Source organism: Onychostoma macrolepis, chromosome 02 (genome assembly GCF_012432095.1).
Source record: "Onychostoma macrolepis isolate SWU-2019 chromosome 02, ASM1243209v1, whole genome shotgun sequence".
In the NCBI taxonomy this organism is placed as follows: Eukaryota; Metazoa; Chordata; class Actinopteri; order Cypriniformes; family Cyprinidae; genus Onychostoma; species Onychostoma macrolepis.
The window spans coordinates 23,014,267-23,035,599 of record NC_081156.1 but is presented as its reverse complement, the minus strand read 5'-3'; the positions used below and the strand labels follow the sequence as shown (position 1 = coordinate 23,035,599).

General features: G+C 35.9%; 8 gene segments (V, D, J or C); all 8 read left to right on the top strand.

Annotated features, from left to right (window-relative positions):
* The first annotated feature begins 223 nt into the window (after positions 1–223).
* Positions 224–1,692, top strand: LOC131530262 (T cell receptor alpha variable 3-like). The segment is given in 2 exon segments: positions 224–1,123; positions 1,322–1,692. Coding segments are annotated over 2 exon segments (414 nt in total).
* A 458-nt stretch (positions 1,693–2,150) lies between these two features.
* Positions 2,151–2,829, top strand: LOC131530256 (T cell receptor alpha variable 9-1-like). The segment is given in 2 exon segments: positions 2,151–2,263; positions 2,451–2,829. Coding segments are annotated over 2 exon segments (417 nt in total).
* Positions 2,830–5,387: 2,558 nt separating this feature from the next.
* Positions 5,388–6,046, top strand: LOC131530279 (T cell receptor alpha variable 9-2-like). The segment is given in 2 exon segments: positions 5,388–5,454; positions 5,570–6,046. Coding segments are annotated over 2 exon segments (408 nt in total).
* A 1,478-nt stretch (positions 6,047–7,524) lies between these two features.
* Positions 7,525–8,290, top strand: LOC131530173 (T cell receptor alpha variable 12-3-like). The segment is given in 2 exon segments: positions 7,525–7,695; positions 7,837–8,290. Coding segments are annotated over 2 exon segments (456 nt in total).
* A 2,092-nt stretch (positions 8,291–10,382) lies between these two features.
* LOC131528281 (T cell receptor alpha variable 14/delta variable 4-like) lies at positions 10,383–11,944 on the top strand. The segment is given in 3 exon segments: positions 10,383–10,452; positions 10,569–10,902; positions 11,707–11,944. Coding segments are annotated over 3 exon segments (615 nt in total).
* On the top strand, positions 11,713–13,371 carry LOC131530373 (T cell receptor alpha variable 12-3-like). The segment is given in 3 exon segments: positions 11,713–11,804; positions 12,166–12,348; positions 12,474–13,371. Coding segments are annotated over 2 exon segments (381 nt in total).
* Positions 13,372–13,677: 306 nt separating this feature from the next.
* LOC131530328 (T cell receptor alpha variable 13-1-like) lies at positions 13,678–14,199 on the top strand. The segment is given in 2 exon segments: positions 13,678–13,729; positions 13,839–14,199. Coding segments are annotated over 2 exon segments (393 nt in total).
* A 1,699-nt stretch (positions 14,200–15,898) lies between these two features.
* LOC131530203 (T cell receptor alpha variable 9-1-like) lies at positions 15,899–16,605 on the top strand. The segment is given in 2 exon segments: positions 15,899–15,977; positions 16,132–16,605. Coding segments are annotated over 2 exon segments (438 nt in total).
* The last annotated feature ends 4,728 nt before the right edge of the window (positions 16,606–21,333 follow it).

Here is a 21,333-nt window from a genome sequence, read left to right as displayed (position 1 = left end):
CCAGACCAGACTTCCTGTATCTAGTTAATGAAGCTGCATTTAAGCAACCAGCTGATCCTCCAATTCCTGGAATATCTGCAAGATTAAGTGGGGAGAAAAATCGTGTGGATCTGGAGATCACTGGCACTGCATTAACTGATTCTGCTCTGTACTACTGTGCCCTGCAGCCCACAGTGACAGGAAACACACATACACTGTACAAAAATCAAACACATTAAAATAGAATTCAGTGTCTGTACTCAGTGGATGATTATGCATGTTTATATTTTAGTATTTTGATCCAGCACTTGGGAGGCATGAATTTAAATTGCCTTATGATTGTCTTCTTAGCAACAACTGACCTTGTGTTCAAGAAAGCAGAATACTGAAATACATATAACCAGAATTTAAGAACATGCATTCAGTAAACCACTCTAACAGTTCTCACCAGTATGCAGTCTACATTTTGACACATTTTAGTCCTAATTTTGTCAGCGCACCGAGTGCATTATTATGTTATGCTGCGCAATGATGAAAGTTTTTCTGACTCTTCCCATTACTGCATTTCAGAGATCGTCCTGGAGTTTAAATACAAAAATATTGATAAATCATTCATTATTAAAGCATTAACTAATCTGTGATCTAATCACTTTTACTTTACCCACTCAAGATTGTTGTCAAATGTGACCCTGGACCACAAAACCAGTCTTAAGTCGCTGGGGTATATTTGTAGCAATAGCCAAAAATACATTGTATGGGTCAAAATTACAAATTTTTATTTTATGCCAAAAATCATTAGGATATTAAGTAAAGATCATGTTCCATGAAGATATTTTGTAAATTTCTCTCAAATGTACACTCTCATGAAGAAAAAAAAAAAGTACAAAAGTCCTTACTGGGGCAGTATCCTTTTAAAAGTTCTATAACATACAATTTAGGCACTAATATGTACCCTCAAGATACTATTCACCCTTTTTTTCTTAGAGTGTATCACATTTTATGTAATCATAATCACACAAAGATGATGTGGGTGGAGCGTCAAGATGTTGTGTTGGGATTCATCTCTTATTTGACTTCAGTCTATTCTTTAGCCATGCAAAAATGGCTTCTCTTTTATACCTACTTGTAATTTTAGCCATACAGGGTGAGTAGGTTTAATTTAGTTTTATTCAGTTGTTTTACTTTAGATCTTATATATATATATATATATTTTTTTTTTTTTTTTTTTTTTACAAAATACTATTTATTTATGTAATACATGTTTTAAAAATGCAATTTTCATAACTTCATACTGAACATTTTGTGTGTATTTTTCCTGATGTTTTTCATGTTCTATTTGCAGGTAAATCTTTTGCCCAGTCAATAGCACCATTGCAGACCACAGAACATGCCACTGAGAGAGAGCCAGTCATTCTGTCGTGCAAATATGATAGCCAAGCACGTAGTTTACACTGGTATCGACAATATCCTGGATCCAGACCTGAATTTCTGCTTCTTGTTCTTGAATCAAACAGCGTACTACATGCAGAACCCCCTTTTCCAAGACTGAATGGCAGTGTGAATAAGGTGGAGAAGCAGGTCCATCTGGAGATCTCATCTGCTGCAGTCACAGACTCTGCTCTGTACTACTGTGCCCTGGAGCCCACAGTGACAGGAAACACAAGAACACTGTACAAAAACTCAATGGGAAGTCCTTATTATGTAAAATGTTAAACATCCTCTATGACAATAATATAACTAAAATAATACATGTCCTTAAAACATTCTAAAAGCATTGGTTTACCTTCACTGTGATCATATGTTTAAATAAAGATTAAATAAAGATATTGGTTAATTTTACTCAAATTGTATAATATTTTATGCATTATAATATACTGTATTTTTATGTATTTATTCATTATATTTTTATCTTATATTTCAGTTGTTGTTGTTTTTTTTTAATGAAAGAAAGAAAAAGATTCTTAAAGAAAAAATTATTCCACTCAAAGAAAAAAACAAAAAAAACTTTGTACATAAATTTGCAAATTTTGGCATTTTCAGAAGAATTTCATTCAATTATAGAATTGTAGCCTAGTTTTTTCCCCATTCTTATCATATCATTCTTCAGTTAAAGAAGATACATAACATGACATCTCTGAATGTTTTCATTTATACATTGCAAGCTATGGGTGGAGCTTTTGGGTGGATCTCACAAAAATTCACATCTGTGTGCAGTTTTCATTCACTGTTTGTGGTGCAGAGATGATGCTTCTGTGCTGTCTGCTTGTGTTTTCAATAACAGAATGTAAGTGATAAACAGTGCTATATTTGTTTAAAGATAAAATTGTAATTAATTGTATTAACAAGCTTTTATGCCAGTTCATAGTGATTAATTAAACATTATTTCATAATTTGCTTTGCATGCGATTTACATTTTGTGAAAGTTTTTATCTTGTTATTCTTTCTAACTGAAAGCTTTCTATTCTATGCAGATACATTTGCACAGTCAATAAGACCATTGCAGAACGAAATTCACGTCACTGAAAAGCAGCCGGTCATGCTGTCATGCAAATATGAGGGAAGTGCAAACAGTCTGCATTGGTATCGACAGTATCCTGGATCCAAACCTGAATTTGTGCTCCTTGTCATGGAGGCATCCACAAAACATGTAACATATGCAGATCCCCGTATCCCAGGAATGGATGGAAAAATGAGTATGAATGATAAGCAAGTGGATCTGGAGATTTCCTCTGCTGAAGTGTCAGACTTTGCGCTGTATTACTGTGCCCTGGAGCCCACAGTGACAGGAAACACAAGAACACTGTACAAAAACTCAATGGGAAGTCCTTATTATGTAAAATGTTAAACACCATCTATGACAATAATATAACTAAAATAATACATGTCCTTAAAACATTCTAAAAGCATTGGTTTACCTTCACTGTGATCATATGCTTAAATAACGATTAAATAAAATATTGGTTAATTTTACTCAAATTGTATAATATTTTATGCATTATATTGTATTTTTATGTATTTATTCATTATATTTTTATCTTATATTTCAGTTGTTGTTTTTTTGTTTGTTTGTTTTTTTATGAAAGAAAGAAAAAGATTCTTTAAAAAAAATTATTCCACTCAAAGAAAAAAACAAAAAAAAACTTTGTACATAAATCTGCAAAGCTTGGCATTTTCAGAAGAATTTCATTCAATTATAGAATTGTAGCCTAGTTTTTTCCCCATTCTTATCATATCATTCTTCAGTTAAATACACAATATTTCAAACTAAATCTGATACATAACATGACATCTCTGAATGTTTTCATTTTGCAAGCTATGGGTGGAGCTTTTGGGTGGATCTCACAAAAATTCACATCTGTGTGCAGTTTTCATTCACTGTTTGTGGTGCAGAGATGATGCTTCTGTGCTGTCTGCTTGTGTTTTCAATAACAGAATGTAAGTGATGAACAGTACTAGCTTTGTTTAAAGATAGAATCGTAATTAATTGTATTAACAAGCTTTCATGCCAGTTCATAGTAGTTTGCATTTGCTTTGCATGCGATTTACATTTTGTGAAAGTTTTCATCTTATTATTCTTTCTAACTGAAAGCTTTCTATTCTATGCAGATACATTTGCACAGTCAATAAGACCATCGCAGGATGACATTCATGTCACTGAAAAGCAGCCGGTCATGCTGTCATGCAAATATGAGGGAAGTGCATACAGTCTACATTGGTATCGACAGTATCCTGGATCCAAACCTGAATTTGTGCTCCTTGTCACGGAGGCATCCACAAAACATGTAACATATGCAGATCCCCGTATCCCAGGAATGGATGGAAAAATGAGTATGAAAGACAAGCAAGTGGATCTGGAGATCTCCTCTGCTTCTATATCAGACTCTGCTCTGTATTACTGCGCCCTGGAGCCCACAGTGACAGGAAACACAAGAACACTGTACAAAAACCTCTACGAAGTGAAAAAAAACAACTGAATCTCCATTCTTCTGTCATAGCCTCATGTTTACTGCTTGCAGATTAATCAAGTAATCGAAATACAAACAAAATGCTTAAGATCTTTCACAAATAAGAATTTTTTTTTTTTTTAAATAGATATAAAGAATGTAAAAAATAATGGATATTTCAATACAAATATGATCAAATTAAATTTGAAAATATATAGGCATGAGTTTCTTGGCAAGATTTTAGATTAAAATTCATATGTACTGTGACGGATCACCATTTTCTTTAGGTCTTTTGTCAATTTAAATCACCCTTATTGACCTTACTAGTTTATTTTAAACAGCCCTGTGGTGAAATTAAATTTAAAAGTACAAATATTCAAATTCTCCCAATTAATATGGTCATAAACACGGCATGCATAATAATGCTATTACTAGATGTTTCATATTCCTAGTATTCCATGTCAACTACCCTTTTGTGTATTTTACATCAATGATGTTTTTCATAATAATAATAAAAAAATCCTTTAATTTCTAAAGGTTCTGTTGCAATAACAGAGGATAAAATTGTGGATTTGGTGGTTCAGTGTAGTAACCCATACATATTCCAAAACCCCAAGATAATCGAAAAGGCCAACAAAATATACTATGAACAACATGATCTCACAGAATTCCGTGTAATGTTCACGGACTTAATTAACCCCGAATCTGTGGTGGCATCACGGAATCGCCGAAAATTCCGTGATGGGTTCACAGAAGGCATCAGCCGTGGTCCATGCACGGATTCACTGGTTCAACACCAGCGCTGCATCGGACCACGTAAAAAGAGTGACTCCGATGCAGTTATACTTTCACTGGAGTACCTGACCCACCCCTACCCTAAACCTACCCAGTTCTGAACAATAATGATGACGATAAATCTCCCAGTATCGCGTCGGCATATTGATGCTAAGGGTTTCCGTGCGTGGAGCACGGCTGATGCCTGTCACTGACTTACATTGGTATCACTTCTGTGAGCCCATCACGGAATTTTCGGCGATTCCGTGATGCCACCACAGATTCGGAGGTTAATTAAATCCGTGAACATGCTATGAATGATAACCTTGCCCTCACAAGGGACTGATTTAAATTCATTATTGCAGCCACATGGTGGCATTATTTCCAGACTTATGTTTATAAAACATTGTAGCCTTAACTGTGATGCTGTTTAGGTTTCATCCTGTATAAACTCAAATGACTGGTATAAAATTAACAGAATCTAAAATCAAATATACTGTCTACTTGTATACTAACTACCTCTCTCTAAATAGATACTGCAATTGGTAAGTAATTAGTAGAGCAATAACAAAAAAAATGTACAGCAGATGGCAGTGTTCACTCAGATTACAGAAGATTTGAATCATCAATTGGTGTAGCAATATAAAGGTAATGTGCACAAAAACAGTCTGTGAGTCTGTGAGTTATAAAGTTTGAGCTGCATTGTGATGATTCATGATGTTTATATGCAGTCTCTGGTTCATTCTTCTCTTTTCAGGTAAGATATGTGACATTTGTATGGAATCCTTTAAGTGACCATTCAAAAAAAAGTCATCAGACATTAATAATGTGTGATGAATGAGTATTAAACTGCAATGCTCTGCTTTTTTCAGGTGATGCAAGAGGAGAAGGAATAACACCTCTCTTCTCGTCTGAACTTGTTATTAGTGGTGACTCCATTACTTTGGGCTGCAATTATGACGGGACTTACAGCAGTGATTCTCTCCTGTGGTATCGTCAATACAGCAGCTCCAAACCTGAGTTTTTGTTTCTGGTTAGTGAAGCCAATCTTGAGCAGTCAGCTGACCCTCCAATACCTGGAGTATCTGCTAAAATAAATGAGGAGAAAACCCGTGTGGATCTGAAGATCTCCTCTGCTTCAGTATCAGACTCTGCAATGTACTACTGTGCTCTGCAGCCCACAGTGACAGGAAACACATCAACACTGTACAGAATTAAGAGGAAAACAACTAAATGAACAACCTCATGAACTATACTAAATATGCAACCACTAAATACTGTATATACCACTGGAATGTTCAGCAGAGGTCATGTAGTTTTAAATCGTGCTTAAGCGATTTTGGGTAAAATCAAATGTGTATATCAAAATGCTATGAAATTTGCAGTGCCGTACATTTCATGAACACATATTTCTTGTGATTAAATTCCGTGTCAGGCTAGTAGCAGTACAGATACTCAAGTAAATTTTGTTGATAAAGATCTATAGAGCAGCAACACTGTTGCCTCACTGTTTTGGAAATGCTTACAGGTATATGAATTTGTTAATATATCTAATATACAGTATCTATAGTCCTATAAAGGACGCATGTTAATGAACATACAATACTGAAGGTGCTCTAATAATGTTATTTTTCTGTTGTTTATTTTTTCCCAGAGAGTGTTTGGCAAATGCAATAAAAAAAGCATGATTTAGTAACTGAAAGGCAGGTTATTAGCAAAAGCTACAAAAGAAAAACAAGTTGATAAAGACCCTGGTCTAAAATACTACAAGGAGACTGTAGAGACATTCGTTCGAGTCTGAGAGTGGAGTTTTGTGTCTGGGATCTCACAAAAATGGAGGTGAGCCTATATGATGAAACAAACATCTTGATTTTGGGATCCAATATATCAAACATGTTTATCTTCACACTTCTTGGTTTATGGATTCATCTGGGTGAGATTAACTTATGTACATACATGTTTACTGTCCTCTAAATTAATATAATTTATGTTGAACTAAATGTAATTTTTAAATGTACTTTTCCATTACTTCTGTTGTTTCATAACCAAGTTATTTATTATTACCATTTTTTATTTTGTTAGGTGACACAGAGGCAAATGCAATATTCCCACTATCACTATTATGAGCACTGTTGTAGGTGAAAATGTAACCATATCTTGTAGTTACAAAGGCTTCACTGGAAGAGTGCTGAATGCGCAGTGGTACAGACAATATCCAAGATCAAAACCTGACTTCCGTATCTACAGCTATTCGCACAGACTTACCAATAACCACATCAAGATTTTCTGGCAAATTTGATCAAGACCTCCAACAAGTGGATCTACGGATCTCAAATGTTTTTTTGACAGATTCAGCTGTGTACTACTGTGCACTGCAGCCCACAATTACACGAAACTAAGAGTTCCTGTACAAAAACATAATATACCTTAGATTTAAGGCCTTTCTTATCACAGATAAACCATTTTTCATTATTTTGGAGATTATGTTGATTTCAAGAGCTTACATGACATAATTTGGACTTTGTCCCAATACTGTAACAATTCAAATTGTTGATAAATGATAAACATTAAAAAAAAATTAAGCAGGTAACAAACCACTTCTCCTCAATTCACCAATACCCTTATGATACATTTAAGACTGATATTATGTTGATCTCTTTACTTGTTCATTTAAAAGTGTTAGTTGCAATGTACTATACATAAAAAAATTCAAATCAAATATTATTTATATATATATATAAATTTTTTTTTTTTTTTTTTTTTTTTTTTTGCAGTAGCAATAAAGAAATGACAGACAATTTCCTCAGATTTCTGTTGTGAGAAATATCATTAATAATTTCTAAGAATCAACAGAGGGTCCCACAATCCTTTGGGTGGAGCTTGATGAGAATGGGTACAACAGAAGGCAGTGCTTTGTTACTACAAATCTCATTTTGCAGAGGATCTGCCACAGTCATAATGATTTTGTTTTACCTTAACGTTTTGGCACTTCTAACTGGTATGCAAATTTGATATTTACATTTGTTAATATATCTATATTTGCTAGGAGACTATATACCCCTATAAAAATATATTAACGAACAGATGCAATTACTTAAGGTGCACTATTATTATTGATCTTCTGTTTATATTTTCCCAGAGAGTGTTTCTGCGAATGCAATAACACCCCTCTCTACTGAAAATAATTTTTTCGAAGGAGGAAAAGTGACTCTTTCATGCAGCTACAGTGGAAGTAACATAAAGAGTTGGCAGTGGTACAGACAGTATCCCAACACTGCACCTGAATTTCTCTTGCAAGCTTTTGAAAGTTTGGGTCCACAGCAGAAGGACCGTTATGTTGCTGAAGCTCAAAAGGACAAAAAACATCTGAACCTGGAGATCTCCAAAACTGAAGTGGCAGATGCTGCAATATACTACTGTGCCCTGGTGCCCACAGTAACAGGAAACCCTTCAACACTGTACAAAAACCTGAGAGGATGAAGAGTACATGAAAAGAACCATTTCTTCTCAGTGGCAATAATGTTAAAATATTTTTTTTCCAATATAAAGAACCTTCTGTATGGAAAGGTTTCAGATGTAAAATTTCCTTTATGAAACCATCAATGCCAATAAAGGACCTTTCAAATGTACAACTAAATATGCTGTATTATCAATAATTACATTGTTCTCTCACAGCTGATTGATTCAAATTAATTACTGCAGACACATGGTGGCATTATTTCCAGTTACATCTCATAACACACTGTAGCTTTGTCAGCAGCTTCATCTATATAGCACAGACATAAACTGATATAAAATCAGCAATATCTAAAATCAAATATACCTTATACATCAGTCAGACTAGTCCCTAAATAGCTACTGCAATTATTATTACAAACTAATTAGTAATCAGTAAATTAATAATATGAAATATACAGCAGATGGCAATGTTCACTCAGATTACAGAAGATTTGAATCATCAATTGGTGTAACATTTGATTTGAAATTTAGGGGAAAACAACTAAACAAACAACCTGATGAACTACAATAAATAGTGAATTAAACCTCTACCCCACAAAATGTACATAACCAGAATGCTTAGTAGAAGGTCAAGCAGTTTTAAATTGTGGATTTCGGGTAAAAAAAATTTTTTTTAAAAAAAAGCAAATGTACATGTCTAAATGCTCTGAAGTTTGCTGTATTTTATTTAATTTTTTCTGTTGGTATTTGATAGAATCCATGATGCCATGTGTCTAAACAAGATGTCCAGAACTTCCGACAGAAAAACAGGCCCACAACATTAAAGATCCAGCTGTATATTTAACCGTGGGCATGGGGTTATCCCTGTTTGTTAAGCATGGGGTTAACCCTGTTTTTACTTCTATTATGGGAAATATCTGTATCCACTATTCTTTTCTAAGAATCAACAGAGGGTCCCACAATCCTTTGGGTGGAGCTTGATGAGAATGGGTACAGCAGAAGGCAGTCCTGTGTTTCTCCAAATCTCATTTTGCATTTGATCTCCCCCAGTCATAATGATTTTGTTTTACCTTAACATTTTGGCACTTCTAACAGGTAAAATTTCATATTTACATAATGTCAATATATCTATATTTTCTAGGAGACTATAAATCCCTATAAAAAATTTTTTATTAACAAACAGATTTACTGAAGGTGCACTATTATTATTGATCTTGTGTTGTTTATATTTTCCCAGAGAGTGTTTTTTCAAATGCAATAACAGCCCTCTCTACTGAAAATCATGCTTTCGAAGGAGAAAAGGCAACTCTTTCATGCAGCTACAGTGGAAGTAGCATACAGAGTTGGCAGTGGTACAGACAGTATCCCAACACTGCACCTGAATTTCTCTTGCAAGCTCTTGAAAGTTTGGGTCCAGAGCAGAAGGACCGTTATGTTGCTGAAGCACAAAAGGACAAAAAACATCTGAACCTGGAGATCTCCAAAACTGAGATGGCAGATGCTGCAATATACTACTGTGCCCTGGTGCCCACAGTAACAGGAAACCCTTCAACACTGTACAAAAACCTGAGAGGATGAAGAGTACATGAATGAAGGAAGGAGGGAAGAAAGAAAGAAAGAAAGAAAACCCATGAAAGAACCATTTTTGGGTTCCCCAAAGAACTTCTCAGTGAACAGTTCTTAAAAGAACCATTTTAAAAAAATAAAAGAATATTAAAATAACCTTTTTTTTGACTATAAAGAACCTTATGCATATGTAAAGGTTCCATAGATGTTAAATATTCTTTATGAAACCATCAATGCCAATAAAGAATCTTTCAAATGTCCAACTAAATATGCTGTATTATCAATAATTACATTGTTCTTCCACAGCTGATTGATTCAAATTAATTACTGCAGACACATGGTGGCATTATTTCCAGTTACATCTCATAACACACTGTAGCTTTGTCAGCAGCTTCATCTATATAGCACAGACATAAACTGATATAAAATCAGCAATATCTAAAATCAAATATACCTTATACATCAGTCAGACTACTAGTCCCTAAATAGCTACTGTAATTAGTAATACAAACTAATTAGCAATAATCTGCAAAGTAATAGCATGAAATGACCAGAAGATGGCAGTGTTTACTCAGATTACAGAAGATTTGAATCTTCAGTTGGCCTGACAATTAAAAAAAAAAGGAAATGTGCACAAAATCAGTCAGAGTCTGTGAGTTATAGAGTTTGAGCTGCTTGTGATGATCCATGATGTTTCTATGCAGTGTCTGGTTCATTCTTCTCTTTTCAGGTAAAATGTGTGACATTTATTTTGAATCCTTTGAGTAAACCTTCCAAATACAAATCATCAGACATTAATAATGTGTGATGAATTAGTATTAAATTGCAATCCTCTGCTTTTTTCAGGTGATGCAATTGGAGAAGGAATAACTCCTCTCTCCTCATCTGAACTTGTTATTAGTGGTGACTCCATTACTTTGGGCTGCAATTATGACGGGTCCTACAGCAGTGATTCTCTCCTGTGGTATCGTCAGAACAGCAGCTCCAAACCTGAGTTTTTGTTTCTGGTTAGTGAAGCCAACCTTGAGCAGCCAGCTGACCCTCCAATACCTGGAGTATCTGCTAAAATAAATGAGGAGAAAACCCGTGTGGATCTGAAGATCTCCTCTGCTTCAGTATCAGACTCTGCAATGTACTACTGTGCCCTGAAGCCCACAGTGACAGGAAACCCCAAAACACTGTACAAAATTAAGGGGAAAACAACTAAACAAACAACATGATGAACAACACTAAATAGTAAATAAAACCTCTGTGATTGTGTTTTTGTTTTGCTCTAAAATATATATTTGCATAATGCTGCGACCACAAAATGTATATAACTAGAAAGCTTAGAAGAAGGTCAGGCAGTTTTAAATTGTGTTTAAACAGTTTCAGGTAAAAACAAATGTGCATGTCTAAATGCTCTGAAGTTTGCCGTAGCAAATACTGTATATAGTTTTCTCCATTATGTATTTCTTGTGATTAGACTGTTATTTGTAAATCTTGTGACAATACCAATGCTTTTTTCATCTATTAGCAAAAGCTACCAAAAAAAAATATGTTGATAAATATCTACTGTAGTAAAGACACAGACTCTGGTCTCAGAGATACCAGGACAAGGAAATACTGTACTACAGACATTGATCTGACTCTGAGGGTGGAGTTTTGTGTCTCTGAATGGATCTCACAAAAGTGGAGCTGAAACAGAGATCTTGATTTTGGCATCCAATACATCAACCATTATGTTTATTTTCATACTTATTAGTTTATGGATTCATTTGGGTGAGATTAACTCATGCACATACATTTTACTTTGTCTAAATTAATACAATTACAGCCAAATTGAGATGTTTTAAATGTAATTTTATTTAATTAATTCTGTTGAGTTTCATAACCAAGTTTTGTTGTTTTTGTTTTTGTTAGGTGACACAGAGGCAAATGCAATATTCCCACTATCACCTATTATAAGCACTGTTGTAGATGGAAATGTAACCATATCCTGTAGTTACAAGGGATTCACAGGAAGAGTGCTGAATGCGCAGTGGTACAGACAATATGCCGGATCAAATCCAAAGTTCCTCATCTACAGCTATCCTCAGGGAGGTACATCCTTACCCCTAACACGGGCGTCTGTGAATTTTGATCAAGATCTCCAACAAGTGCATCTAAAGATCTCAAATTTTAAATGGACAGATTCAGCTGTGTACTACTGTGCACTGGAGCCCACAATCACACGAAACTAAGAGTTCCTATACAAAAACATAATACGCTTCAGATTTAAGGCAGAGTTAAAACATTTTTCACTTCTCACTTCTCTTGATTTCTACATCTTACATGACAATAGTTTGTCCCAATACCATCAAAATTAAAATTGTTGATAAATGATTTAAATATAAGAACAATTTCTAATCAAATATTTAAAAAAAATAATAATAATTACACTGGCAATATATGTCTGTTGTAGGAAATATCTGTATCCACTATTAATTTCTAAGAGTCAACATAGGGTCCCACAATCCTTTGGGTGGAGCTTGGTGAGAATGGGTACAGCAGTGGGAGGCCCTGTTTCCCCAAATCTTATTTTGTATATGATCTCCAACAGTCATAATGGTTTTGTTTTACCTCACCATTTTGGCACTTCTTACAGGTATTTCCATTTGATATTTATATTTGTTAATATATCTATATATGTCTATAAAAGTATATTACTGAAGATACAATTATAAGGTGCACTAATATTACTATTTTTCCATTGTGATTTTCTTTTCCCAGAGAGTGTTTCCGCAAATGCAATAACACCCCTTTCTACTGAAAATCATGCTTTTGAAGGAGGAAAAGTGACTCTTTCATGCAGCTACAGTGGAAGTGGCATACAGAGTTGGCAGTGGTACAGACAGTATCCCAACACTGCACCTGAATTTCTCTTGCAAGCTTTGGAAAGTTTGGGTCCACAGCAGAAGGACCGTTATGTTGCTGAAGCTCAAAAGGACAAAAAACATCTGAACCTGGAGATCTCCAAAACTGAAGTGGCAGATGCAGCAATATACTACTGTGCCCTGGTGCCCACAGTAACAGGAAACCCTTCAACACTGTACAAAAACCTGAGAGGATGAAGAGTACATGAAGAAAGAAAGAAAGAAAGAAAGAAAGACCTCATAAAAGAACCATTTTTGGGTTCTTACTGTTTGTTTACATTGAGCGCGAAGCAGTGAGCGCTCGACACTATATAAGGAAAAGAAGGTGGAGAAGAAATAGCACACAAATCTCATTGGCTATCGTGTCTATCGTCAGCGTGATATGTTTAATGTATGTCAGAAGTGAACCACACTTTCAAAAGAAATTCTGTGTAATAATTCTAACATTTTAATCGGAAACAAATAGTTTTCATGGACAAGTGGTGTAATAGAGGTATTGTTTTTGTTTAGGATTTGTTTAAAAATGTATTCACTATAATTGAATATGAAGAATTCATGACTTTGTATAGTTTCCCTCTGCCAGCTAGGACTTTCAACTCTGTCATCAAAGCTTTGTCTCCAAGTTATGTGCACTTATTTAAAACATGCTATTGCCAAATATGACCGAACTTTTATTGGATGGAGTTTGTCTTCTTGATAAAAAAAAAAATGTAACCGTAAACATATAAAACAGCTGTTACATTACTCAGTTTACACATCCCCTAGATGCACATTTTTCTGAAACACTGTCTAATAAAATAAGAGAGGTACATTCTAAGATTCCACATAATGTCTATCCAACCAACTCCAAAGTCGTGGTAGAAACTTTTTCATTCATTCTACCACTGCAATCAGGTTGAATCTATTTCAATGTGGTGCTGTTTCTTTTCTTTTTTTTAAATACCTTCTGAGGTTGAGAACAAGGAAGTCTCCTTTACAGAGCAGGGAGTCGTTCTTAGGGTGGGACTACAAAAGAAATACAGAAGGCATTTAAGTTAGGACTGCTTTTGCTCTTTCTGTATCTCAGTATGACGATGCTGTTCTTTTACTTTACAGTCCTGGCACTTCTTACAGGTGATTGATTTATATCAAAGCTATATATGTTGTTGTTTGTTGAGCATATAAAAATACATTTTTACTGACACTGAATTAATGTTATCTTCTTCTCTTTTTGTCTTTACAGATAATGTTCTTGCAAATACAATAACATCCCGCTCTACTAAACAGCATGTTTTAGAAGGAGGAAAGGTTACTATTTCTTGCACCTACAGTGGAAGCAATATTAACGGTCTTCAGTGGTACAGACAGTATCCCAACACTGCACCTGAATTTCTCTTGCAAGCTTTTGAAGGTTTGGGACCGCAGCAGAAGGACCGTTATGTTGCTGAAGCTCAAAAGAATGAAAAACAACTAGATCTGAAGATCTCCAAAACTGAGATAACAGATGCTGCAGTATACTACTGTGCCCTGGTGCCCACAGTAACAGGAAACCCTTCAACACTGTACAAAAACCTGAGATATCACATTTGACTATAGTTTCTCTGATCCTGGTGCTACATGTGAAATTTTTTTTTGTTTGTTTTTTTACTACTGCACAGAATGATGGGTATTAATGGTGATTAATTCATATTCATGGTCATTAACACTGATAAAAATGTGATTAAAAAACTTTACATTAATCCATATTTTTGTTCAGAAAGGCATTTGTCTTTCTAATACAATTAACTTAAACACTAGACAAAAACTAGATCAAGTAGTAGTTTTGAAGCTAAAAGAAGAGCTTTGTGAGCATAAAAATCCCAGCTAACAAAAATATGTTCTAAGAACATTCTGCTGACATTTCCATTAAGTTATGAAAACATTATTTCTGAATGTTCAAAATGCACAGTTTTTTAATCATTTAAAACCTTTTATTTTCTTGGTTATGTGAACAGAACTGTTCTATTTTATTATTTTGCACACATTATGGGAATGTTACTCTTAAATGTTCTCTTAAACATCTTAGATGAACGTCCGACCGAAATGTTTCAGAAAGCATTCCATAGACAACGTATAAATGATGTCTTTATCATGTTGCCACTGATTAGATTTGTCAGATTTTCAGAGTGAAGCTTTATGATGGTGGGCAGGAGTTCAAAACTTTTCCACGGAAAGAGAACTCAGCTCTTGTGTTGCTCATCTTACTGTATGATCCTCGCTTATAATGATGTTTTTTTTTTTTTTGCCTCACAGTTTTAGCACTTCTTACAGGTTCTTTTTTAAAATTTAAATATAAAGTAATTGACATTTGCTACACATGCATTAAATCTATAGACTATATTTAAATAAAAAAATACAACTACTAAATGTGCATTGTTGACTGTTATTATTTTATTCCCAACAGTTTTATTTTTGCATATGAAATAATAACCCTGTATACTGAAAAGCATGCTTTAGAAGGAGGTGACTCTTTCCTGCAACTACATAAGAGAAAATATAAGAAGCTGGCAGTGGTACAAACAATATCCCAACACTGCCCCAGAATGTATATTGGAAATTTTTGAAAATTTGGGTCCAGAGCAGAAGGACCATCATGTTGCTGAAGCCCAAAAAGACAAAAAAACAAGTGCACCTGGAGATCTCCAACACTGAGATGGCAGATTCTGCAATATACTACTGTGCCCTGGTGCCCACAGTAACAGGAAACCCTTCAACCCTGTACAAAACCCTGATATATGGTGCTCGCTTAACATCTGAACAACACTTCTCTTGCAACCATTCAAAAGGTTTACATAGAAGTGAGTCACAATCTGTATTCCAGCAGCTCAACAGCAGCACTGAATTGACCCATCAGTGCTAAAATTTGCAGAATTTATTTCCTTTTACCTGATCTTTTTTTTTTTTTCTGACTTGTGGACCTCACTGTATCATGAAGCTGAATACGTTTGAAGCAGTCATTTAAGTTTGACCCACAGGAGGGTGCTCTTCTGAGCTGAGAAGCTCCTTCAATGTTGTACAGAACTAAACTCTAATCCAGTGTTTATTCTGTCTCTGGAGACCTTTCTATATTACTCTAAGTCAATAAAGATTCCTGATAAGATTCCTGATTCTTTCATTACAGTAAATGTAATTTTTGCATGAATATAACATGAATATAAGATACTGTACCCCCAACACAAAGATATTTGTTGTTGCCACAGGGTGGAGCTCTGCAGCCTGATGTTAAACAGCAGCTCAAGCTAAATGTGACTGACTCAAGGTTGAGTTTGACACTTCAAGCTTTCAGACTACTGAACAGTGACCATGTTTACTGTTGTCTTCATTGTATTTTCCCTGCTTAAGGGTAAGTAATAGTTTAATGCTCACTGTTGCATTAATGTCAGTACCAGTCAACTGAACATGTTACAGTAACTCTCTTCTGCATCAGTTATATTTGACCATTATTTCAAAAATTACAAAAAATACTTTAAAAGATGTTCTCTTCTCTTCTTTTACAGAGAGTGTTGATGCAAATACAATAGAATCTCTCTTACCAGAACAGCATGTTTCAGTTGGACAAAGTGCTGTTATCTCTTGCAAATACAGTGGCATTGGGCCCAGATTTCAGTGGTACCGCCAATATCCAGGATCCAGACCAGAGTACCTTATTTTTAATGCAGAGACTTCTGTTTCTTCCGAACCCACTTTACGTCTCAAAGCGCAGGCTAAAAAAGAAATCACAGAAGTGGAACTGGAGATCTCCTCTACTGAAGTCAAAGACTCTGCTGTATATTACTGCGCCCTGGTGCCCACAGTGACAGGAAACCCACCTGCTCTGTACAAAAACTTAAATACATTAACACATCTTGCATTACACAAACATTGTGACTCACCAGCTTTCAATCAAGCACAATAAATCAATGATGACTGATCAATCAACTGTTTTTATTTTTCCAAATCTAATGAAACACTGTTAGGTCTTTTGATTTTTAAAAAAGGACAACCCATCAGGCAAGATAAAGCCTCTGCCAGAGGGTGGAGCATATTCACAATGTCTTTGAATTTGTAAAAGGCTGATTCAGTTCAGAGTCATCCTGCTTTGATAGATTTACAATCAATCTTCATCAGAAACCATCATGTTTCTGTTTTGTTGGATACCACTGACATTACTCATAGGTAAATAATTTAATTCATTCAAAATTATTTTGTTGCGCTATATTGTATATAAAGTTGTTTACCTTTAGTGTTAGTTTAATTAATACAGTTGCATTTTATCTATACAGGAAATTCCTTTGCTGACACAATACAGCCATTGTCTACTGAAAGGCATATTTTCAAAGGTGACAATGTGACTCTGTCCTGTAACTACAGCGGTTTTGTAAACAATCTTCAATGGTATCGGCAATATGTGGGATCTAGACCAGAGTTCCTGATACTTGTAAATGAAAATTCAGAGGCATCTGAGCCTTCTCTCCGTCTGTCAGCAAAAGACTCAAAAGAGAAGAAACAAGTGAATCTTACAATCTCTTCTGCTGAAGTGACAGACTCTGCTGTGTACTACTGCGCTCTGAGGCCCACAGTGACAGAAAGCCCAGAAACACTGTACAAAAACCCTGAATTCAGTCAGATGATATTTTTTTTAAATTGTAAATAAAACAAAGATTATTACTTCAGTCTTTCTACTTCAAAATTTCATATTTGACTCAATGTGTTACTTACTATTTCTTTGTAATTAATTATGAAATATACTAACAAATTTGTTTCAGTTATAAAAAAAGCTTTAATTTTATGTTTGATTTAATTTTTTTTAAATGGAAGAAATGTGCAATGTTCTAGTAATTCCCATGTGCATAACTAATAATGTAGTTTCTCTCTTTGGTAAGAAAGCTTTAGTTATTTAACATATCTATATTATAGGATACAATATATCCCTATGAAAATATATTAATGAACAGATACAATTACTGAAGGTGCACTATTATTATTGATCTTCTGTTTATATTTTCCCAGAGAGTGTTTCCATGAATGCAATAACTCCCCTCTCTACTGAAAAGTGACTCTTTCATGCAACTCAAAAGGACAAAAAACTACTTAAACTGGCTGAAAGAAAGAAAGATCTCATAAAATAACCATTTTTGAAAGAACCCTTCAGTGAACAGTTCTTAAAAGAACCATTTCTTCTTAGTGGCAAGAATGTCAAAATAAACTTTTTCCAATATAAAAGAACCTTTCATACACTCTGTCACTGGGGCGGTACCTTTTCAAAAGGTACACTTTCGTACCTATTAAGTTCAAATATGTACACTTTAAGTACTAATATGTGCCTTTAAGGTACCAAAAAGGACCCTTTAGGTACAAACATGTACCTTTTGAAAAGGTACCGCCCCAGTGACAGCTTTTGTACCTTTATTTCTGAGAGTGTAGAGGTTTCATAAATTTTCTTTATGAAACAATCAATGCCAATAAAGGTCAAATTGTATTTCAAATGTCCAATTAAATGTGCTGTATTATCAATAATTACATTGTTCTCTCACAGATGATTGATTTAAATTAATTGCTGCAGACACATAGTGGTATTATGTTACATCTCATAACAATGTAGCTTTGTCAGCAGTGATGCTTGGGTTTCATAGCACTGACATTAACTGCATAAAATCAACAGTATCTAAAATCAAATATACCTTCTACATCAGTCAGACTACTAGTCCCTAAATAGCTACTGTAATTAATTAGTAATCAGTAAATTAATAGCATGAAACAGCATGTAATAGCATGTACAGCAGATGGCAGTATTTACTCAGATTACAGAAGATTTGAATCATCAACTGGTTTAACATTTGATTTGAAATTTAGGGGAAAACAACTAAACAAACAACCTGATGAACTACAATAAATAGTGAATTAAACCTCTATATGACTGTGTCTTTATTTTATGATGCGCTAAAAATATATTTGCATAATGCTGCAACCACAAAATGTGCATAACTGCAAAGCTTAGCAGAAGGTCAAGCACTTTTAAATTGTGGGTTTCAAATAAATACAAATGAACATGTCTAAATGCTCTAAAGTTTGCTGTAGCAAACATATTGATTTCTCGGATCATGTATTTCTTGTGATTAGACTGTTATTTGTAAATCTAGTGGCGATACTGATGCTTTTTTCATCTATTAGCAAAAGTTACAAAAGAAAAATTTGTTGATAAATGTGACCCTGGTCTTAAGTCGCTGGGGTATATTTGTAGCAATAGCCAAAATTATCCATTTTTATTTTATGCCAAAAATCATTAGGATATTAAGTAAAGATCATGTCCCATGAAGACATTTAGTGAATTTCCTACCGTAAATATATCAAAACTTAATTTTTGATCAGTAATATGCATAGCTAAGAACTTCATTTCAGATGACAGTAGAAATCTCAATTTTGAAAAACTGACACTTATTTTTTGACTTATTGACACGACTGGTTTTGTGGTCCAGGGTCACAAATATCTACTAAAGACACAGACCCTGGTCCCAGAAATACTATGACAAGGTAATATTGCACTACAGACATTGATCTGACTCTGAGGGTGGAGCTTTGTGTCTCTGAATGGATCTCACAAAAGTGGAGCTGAAACAGAGATCTTGATTTTGGCATCCAATACATCAACCATTATGTTCATCTTCACACTTGTTAGTTTATGGATTAGCCTGGTAACTCATGCAAACATATTTTTAATTCCTCTAAATTAATATAAATCATTTTGAATTGAATAGAAATCTTATTAAATGTAATGTATTTCATTACTCACATCAAGCTGCTTCCTTAACCAAGCTTTTTTTATTTTTATTTTGTTAGGTGACACAGAGGCGAATGCCATCTTCCCACTATCACTTATTACAAGCGCTGTTGTTGATGGAAATGTAACCCTATCTTGTTTTAACATTAAGTGGGCCCGGATGAAAATCAAACCGAACAAGTCACGAAGCATCTCGATAGTCAAGGGACAGCTTAAAAACGTGAAGTTCTGTATTGGTGATGACCTAATACCAACGGTGTCGGAGCAACCTGTCAAAAGCCTGGGCAGATGGTACAACGCAAGCCTGAGGGACAAAGACCAAGTGCAGCAAGTAAGGCAGGACATCACCAACAGTCTGGAAAACATCAACAGGACCCTACTGCCAGGGAAGCTCAAGCTCTGGTGCCTGCAATTTGGACTTCTCCCTCGGGTAATGTGGCCACTTACTATCTACGAGCTCCCAATAACAACTGTGGAGAAGATGGAGCGAACCATGACTTCATACATGAAGAAATGGCTTGGTGTCCCACGCTGTCTGACTGACATCAGTCTCTATGGCAAAGGGGTCCTTGAACTGCCTATCACGAGCCTCACCGAAGAGTACAAGTGCTCTAAAGTAAGACTCCAGATGACGTTGAAGGACTCCAGAGACCAGACCATCAGCAATGCTGTTCCACTCCTGTCAACTGGACGGAAATGGACACCATCCGACGCGGTGCAGCAAGCTACGTCAGCCTTGAGGCACAGTGACATTGTGGGGCACGTCCAGTTGGGAAGAGGAGGCTTTGGCCTTACGGCAAGTAAGCCAACTTGGCGTAAGGCATCAACATCAGAGAGGAGGAAAATGGTGGTTGAGGAGGTGCGCTGTCAGGAGGAGGCGGCAAGAAGCGCAAAGGCTGTCTCTCTTGTCAAGCAGGGACAATGGATGAGGTGGGAAGGTCTGGAGAGGAGAAAGTTTAGCTGGAGGGAGCTCTGGGAAATGGAGGCAAGCAACATCAGCTTCATCATCAGAGCCACATATGATGTGCTCCCATCTCCAAAAAAACTCCACCAGTGGTATGGCGAGGACCCAACCTGTGCCCTCTGCCCAACTCCAGCGACTCTCAAACATATCTTAACCGGTTGTAAGACCAGCCTCACACAAGGCCGCTATACCTGGAGGCACAACCAGGTCCTCAAGAGTCTGGCAGCAGCTCTTGAGAGCAAGAGGAATATCACCAACTCCTTGCCCCCGAGAGCAACCAATTCCATCATGGCCCCAACCTTCATCCGAGAGGGACAGAAAAAGCCCAACCATCCCCCTATTAAACCAGAAGCTGGACAATTAGCCATGGCCCGGGACTGGAAGATGCTAGTCGATATTGGCCAGCAACTAATCTTTCCACCAGAGATTGCAGCCACCACCCTTAGGCCAGACTTGGTACTCTGGTCTCCTACATTGAAGTCTGTTTACATCATAGAGCTCACAGTCCCATGGGAGAATTCAACAGAAGAGGCCTATGAGCGCAAGAAATTGCGCTACATAGAACTGGCAGCAGATGCTCAACAACGAGGATGGAAAGCTAATGTCTATCCGGTTGAAGTGGGATGTAGAGGTTTTGTGGCTTCTTCCACCATCAGACTGCTGAAAGATCTTGGCATCCATGGACAGGCTCTGCGACAGACAATTAGATCAGTCTCTGAAGCAGCCGAAAGAAGCAGCCAGTGGATATGGATTAAGCGGAAGGACATTTGCTGGGCACATAGAGCATCAACATGACCCGCTCATTAATCCCCCCCACCCCATATCCCACTTGAGAACCCAGGTCATAACCCTTCAGGAGGAGGGTGAACAAGGTATGCGGTCAACTTTAGGTTTGACTCATGGAAGAGGACGCCCCCTGCCTTGCATAGTCCCGTGGGCTGCGCCATTTAAACAACTAGGCAATTCTCATGATTGGGC